This window comes from Prionailurus viverrinus, chromosome D1, assembly GCF_022837055.1.
Source record: "Prionailurus viverrinus isolate Anna chromosome D1, UM_Priviv_1.0, whole genome shotgun sequence".
Taxonomy (NCBI): domain Eukaryota; kingdom Metazoa; phylum Chordata; class Mammalia; order Carnivora; family Felidae; genus Prionailurus; species Prionailurus viverrinus.
Genome location: NC_062570.1, coordinates 46,446,957 through 46,452,775, shown reverse-complemented (window position 1 = coordinate 46,452,775; position 5,819 = coordinate 46,446,957). Strand labels below are relative to the sequence as shown.

General features: G+C 38.7%; 1 protein-coding gene across 2 annotated transcripts; it reads left to right on the top strand.

Moving 5' to 3' along the window:
* Positions 1 to 3,346: 3,346 nt before the first annotated feature.
* LOC125146466 (protein tyrosine phosphatase type IVA 1-like) lies at positions 3,347 to 3,874 on the top strand. Of its 2 annotated transcripts, XM_047823206.1 has the most exons (2): positions 3,356 to 3,469; positions 3,539 to 3,874. In XM_047823206.1, exons 1-2 carry the CDS (start codon positions 3,356 to 3,358, stop codon positions 3,866 to 3,868), a joined length of 444 nt encoding a protein of 147 aa, XP_047679162.1. In that variant the 3' UTR covers positions 3,869 to 3,874. The 2 variants fall into 2 exon arrangements, with proteins under 2 accessions (XP_047679161.1, XP_047679162.1); XM_047823205.1 differs by having other exon boundaries at positions 3,347 to 3,874.
* The last annotated feature ends 1,945 nt before the right edge of the window (positions 3,875 to 5,819 follow it).

The window sequence follows — 5,819 nt, the reverse complement described above, 5'->3', positions numbered from 1 at the left end:
GTTCATCAGGGATATTGGCCTATAGTTTTCTTTTTTGTACTGTTTTTGGTATCATGGTTATGCTCAAAAAGTAGATATTTATTTATTTGTTGATTTTTAAATGTTTAGTTTTGAGAGACAGAGCATGAATGGTGGAGGGACAGAGAGAGAGAGAGAGAGAGAGAGAGAGAGAGAGAGAGAATCCCAAGCAGGCTCTGCGCTGTCAGCTTAGAGCCCTGTTGTAGGACTCTAACTCTAAAGTTCTCTTTGGGCCAGCAAAAGAGCAGGATAGAGGATGAAAAACAAGAGATGGCTAATGTCCAGGAGAAGACAAGAGCCCCGAATAAGGGTCCTTGCCCTGTTTATTAAGATCAGAAGGATTACAAACGTGATGGGCGTGTACAAAGAGACAAAGAAACTGGGAACATTAACTTGTGGATGTGAGGGAAAAGGGGGTTTTGAATATATAAGGGGTTGGGTTTGGGTCAATATAAAACAAAATCCTGGCGCCGAGCAGATGGGCAGATGGTTGATAACAGCAGATAGGAGGTGCCACGTCTGTTTATCTTAGGTAGCCAAGGGGATAAGACAGATAGGGGAAATAATCTCAGGGTTAACAAGGCACCTTTTCTTTTGTTAACCATCTCCATTCTGGGCTGCTTCGCCTGCAGTGCAGTGGTCTGTAGTCCAATTTATCTGTTTGCCTGACTTGGTCTTTCCCTTCTGTGAAAGCAGCTTTCTGCTAAAGTACTAAATTGGGGGGCACTTCCACCCTGAACGCCTAAACTTGCTTACCTCTTATACCTTTGTATTGGGTGCCTTTGTGCCCCTCTCTATTCTGGAGCCTTTGCTCCTCCCTCTCTATTCTTGGGGGTGCAGAGCCTTTGTACCTCCCTATTCTGGGGTGCTAATCTTGTTTACCCAAACTTGGGTGAGAACATCTTATGGTTTTGTACTTCTTTATGCCTTGTTAACCCATTGGTGTAAGCCTGGGGAATTCCTAAGCTTATTTCCTACAGAGTCCAATGTGGGGCTTGATCTCATGAGATGATGACCTGAGCTGAAATCAAACGTCAGATGCTTAACTGACTGAGCCACCCAAGTACCCCATCAAACACTAGACATTTTAGAGAATTCTATGGCTATTACAGAGTAAATCTGAAAACAAGGAATGTCTTCAAAGGGCTAATAAAATATATGTCAATGTAAAATTAAATACCTATCAAAACTATTAAGAATGAAACCCAAGTAAGAGAATTTTAGAAAAAAAAACTTATTAAAGCTTTTGGAAATGCTCCTGGATAAAAGATGCTCTTGGATAAAAAAAAATAACCTTGTAAGAGAGAGTAGAGATGCAAGGAAGGAATAGTGAACGTAGAAACTGATCACTTATATTGGGCAAATTTAAGCAAAGACTTTTTGTAAACATTGTAATTTGTGGGGTTAAAAAATGCTTGACAATATTAATATTTAAAGCTGTTGAGGGGTGCCTGGGTGGCTCACTAGGTTAAGCATCCAACTCTTGATTTTGGCTCAGGTCATGATCTCATGGCTCATGAGATTGAGCCCTGAATTGGGCTCTGAGCTGACAGCTTGGAGCCTGCTTAGGATTCTCTCTCTACCCCTCCCCTACTCACGTGCATGTGCACTCTTTCTCTGCCAAAGAAAAAACCAATATATGTATGTGTATGTGTGTGTGTGTGTGTGTGTGTGTGTGTGTGTGTATTATATATATATACACACACCATGTTGAATTCCTTCAAGCCATGAGAAAGGATTTTGAATGTTTGACTTCTTCTAAGCTATTTAAATAGTAAAAGAATAAAAATAAAATATATGATAGGACACATATATATTAGAGAGTTAGACTCTAGAGCCAGAATTTCAGGATTCAAATATCAGCCCTGACATTTACTACTATGTAACTTAGGGGAAAAAACTTTTCTGCGCCTAGGTTTTATTTGTTTTTTAAATCAGAGATATGGAAATAAAGAATATGTAATTTATATGGTTGTTGTACCACTTGAATTTACATAAAGCCATTTAGATTTAGAAGAGTGTCTAAACTATAATAATTGCTGAGAAGTTTGAACCACAATCACAACATTCCAACACAGTAGAGGAATTAGCATATGGATTTAGAAGAGAAAAACCTTAATCCAAAAGAAATCAAGAAGGATAAAAAAGAGATAAATATGTCAAATAGCACAAAACGAGAGCAAAAACAGCAAATATAGCAATAATTAACAATGTAAAATAATACAACAACATAAATTAATTTTCTTCAGGTAAAAAACTAATATTGTCAGACTGGATTAAAGAAAAAATCTAGCAATGTGTTCCCAAAAGCCAGCTAAAACATGAAACAAATGATAAAAGGTTTATCAGTCAAAGTCAATGGAATGGATGGGATTCTTCCTCCAGTACCTTCCCTTTCCTGCCCATCATAGTCCACTTCTGTGTCTCTTTTCAGCTTCTTTCAGGATTTGTTTCACGCCCACCCCCACCCATCCCCTCACATCCTCCCGTGTCCCTCCCACCTCCTTCCTAGGGAGAGGAAGGAAGCTCAGGGTCCCCCATGCCTCTCTTCCTCAACCAGCACTGGTAGTGAGGTCCGCTGTGAGGAAGGCCTCACGCTCAAAGCTTCTTGTGGCAGCTTCTTGTGCCCCTCCCCACTCCCGTGATTGGTGGAGACGAGCACACGTCACATCAGCTGTGAAAGTGAGCTCTTGCAATGCAAGAACACCTGAATGCCTGCGGATTGGCTTCTTGGAGGCTGGCGCATAGTAGAGCCAGGTGTCCAGTCGCTGCTGCCCCAGGACAACCACTGCAGCTTCCTGTCCTGCAGTCAAGGCCACCGCTGCCCCCTGTGTCGCCTCCACGGGAACAGTTGTATGATTAAGCCACAGTCTTTAATGAGTAAACGGGTGCCTTTCTGTGGTATTCTTGGTCACACATTTATGGAGTTTCTGAAGGGCCCCAGAGATTACTGCCAGGCACAGCACAACCTTTATGAGGACAAGTGAACTGGAGAGATTCATACTACTGCACCAAGAAACCTCCATAAGAGCCCTTATCCTGGGCACAGAAGTGCACAGTTGACATCATCGGAGCATTTTACAAGAATTTTGACCTGGATGGGGTAAACCTGGGTGCACATCCTTTCCATGGACTCAGTATACTGAACTGAGGGATTATTTCCTGTTAGGTTCATTTCATTTCCTGTTACTCTCTATTACATATTTAAATCATTGAGAATTTCCAGTGGAATATATTAAAGGATACTTTGTTTGCTTTACATAATTTCTGTATTCAAAACTTTAAAACATTTTTTCGTAACCGTATTGAATATTTTAACTAAATTAACATGGCTCCAATGAACCGGCCAGCCCCGGTGGAAGTCACATACAGGAACATGAAATTTCTTATTACACACAGTCCAACCAGTGCAACCTTCAACAAATTTATAGAAGAACTTAAGGAATATGGAGTTACTACAATAGTAAGAGTATGTGAAGCAACCTACAACACTGCTCTTGTGGAGAAAGAAGGCATCCAGGTGCTGGATTGGCCTTTTGATGATGGTTCATCACCATCTAACCAGATTGTTGAGGACTGGTTAAGTCTTGTCAACATTAAATTTCGTGAAGAACCTGGTTGTTGTATTGATGTTCACTGTGTTGCAGGTCTTGGGAGAACCCCAGTGCTTGTTGCTCTAGCACTAATTGAAGGTGGAATGAAAAATGAACATGCAGTACACTTTATAAGACAAAAGCGGCGTGGAGCTTTTAACACTAAGCAACTTCTGTATTTGGAGAAATACTGTTCTAAAATGCGGCTGTGCTACAAAGCCTCCAGTGGTCATAGAAACAATTGTTACATTCAATAAAACTTGGCTGCCTGATGCTGTTGCCTTGGAAATGGAACTTGAGACAGGACTTAATTATCGTACATATTAGCCAACATGTAGGCTTAATGAATGACAAGTCTAATGAAGCTTCCATAGGAATATTGAAAAAGGAGCAAGCTTGACAGAATTGCAGCCTCTATGTTTGGCTTACTACTATTCCCATGCCAGAAATAATATGTAAGAAATTGAGAGATTAGGTGCCAAAATATCCAGCACAATACTTGTGTATTTTTAGTATCATGCAGAATTAAAATCCTAGATTATGAATAGCACTGGAAACCATATGTGGTTTATTCCTTTAGTCATTTCAAATATTGCCAATAGGGCCTATGTGGTTATTCATGTTTGCCACCCTACAAGCGTACCGATATACATCAGGTTTTAGCAAAAATTGATTTTATTGGATTCTTACCAAGGCTTATGGGGATTATTTAATGTCTTTCTATAAAGCTCATTTTGTGCTGTTATGAATGCCTCCATTTTGAAAAATCACAAATGTGTGGTTAAAAGTTCATATAAAATATATGTTGTACAGAAGCACATGTGTGTAATGTCTTCAGACAAAAAAGCCTTACAGTTACTTTATGTTTACAGTTGGGGTACAACTTAGAGGAAGAGGGCCTGAAGACAGAGTGGGAGGAGGCTATGAAATATCTCCAGTAAAGTGTTGCCTTTGTCTTGTGCAGGATGTATAGAATAGGTCTTTTATTTAGTTAAAAATTAAGGCTGAGATGCTTTGTAGCTAAAATATTTCTTATTTATAATATTTCTGAAATCTTGCAATTCTTCATATCTATTGGAAGTTGTTTATTAACTATTTTTCTTTGAAGCATATTTTTTCTTGTTTTCCAATCAAAAAATAAGTGAGTTTCCAATAATGAAGTGATCAAGCATCTAATATTTTATATGCTTTTTGAACTCAGTAAATTCGTATTTGGATACCTGGATACTTTGTTCTATTATGTGATTGATAAAATGATGACATGTATTAATGCTAGTTTAACCATATATTCATACCATCTGGGAATATAGTTCTGGAGGAGAAATAATTTCAGTGTTCACCATTCAGCAGCCAGTAGAAGAGCTTAACCATCTGAATAAATAATGAATTGCAGAAGAAAGAGGCAAGATGGTAGAGCTGTGTTGATATTAGTAAAAGTAGAAGCAAAGACATTACTAGAGATAACAAAAATCATTAAAGTTTCAAGTTTCATTTCACCAGGAAGTCAGAACAATTCTAAACTTAATGCATCAAACAACATTGGTCCAAAATGTATAAAGCAAATATGGAGAGAACTACAAGGAAAATTGACAAGTTTATGATAGTGATGGGAAATTTTACTATTTTTCAGAAACAGTTCAAGTAGAAAAAAATCAGTAAGGATATAGATTTGAACAAAACAATTAACAGGCTTGGTCCCATGACAATATAAGGGGCATTACATTGAACAGTAAGAATCCATATTATTTTTAAGAGTACATGAAATATTTCATTATATTTGACAATAAAAATTTCAGCAAATTTAACAATATATAAGTAATATAAATAAGATAAATAACTTCTTGGACTACAGTTCAATATCCATACATTTGGAGTTTTGAGAATCTGTGTCTAGAGCTTTCTGCTTCTGGATGGGGTGTGGTAGGTTGTGGCATTCCACCACCCACCCTGCAACAACCAGAAAGATATGGAAAAATTTAAAAAGTAGTATGTTTGAAGACATATGAGAACTGTGAAAGCAACAAGAACTAGGTGAATAGGAATTCCAGAGAGGGAGGAGCTCTCCTGAGGTGAGTGGCCATCTCCTCCCCCACCCCCCTTCCCCAATGGTAGCATTTACAGGCTCTGGACGTGGTCTAAGAATCAGGTGTGGTCCATGAGGTGGGTCTCTACCCATGTTGCAAGTTGTGGTCCTCAGAAAACATACAC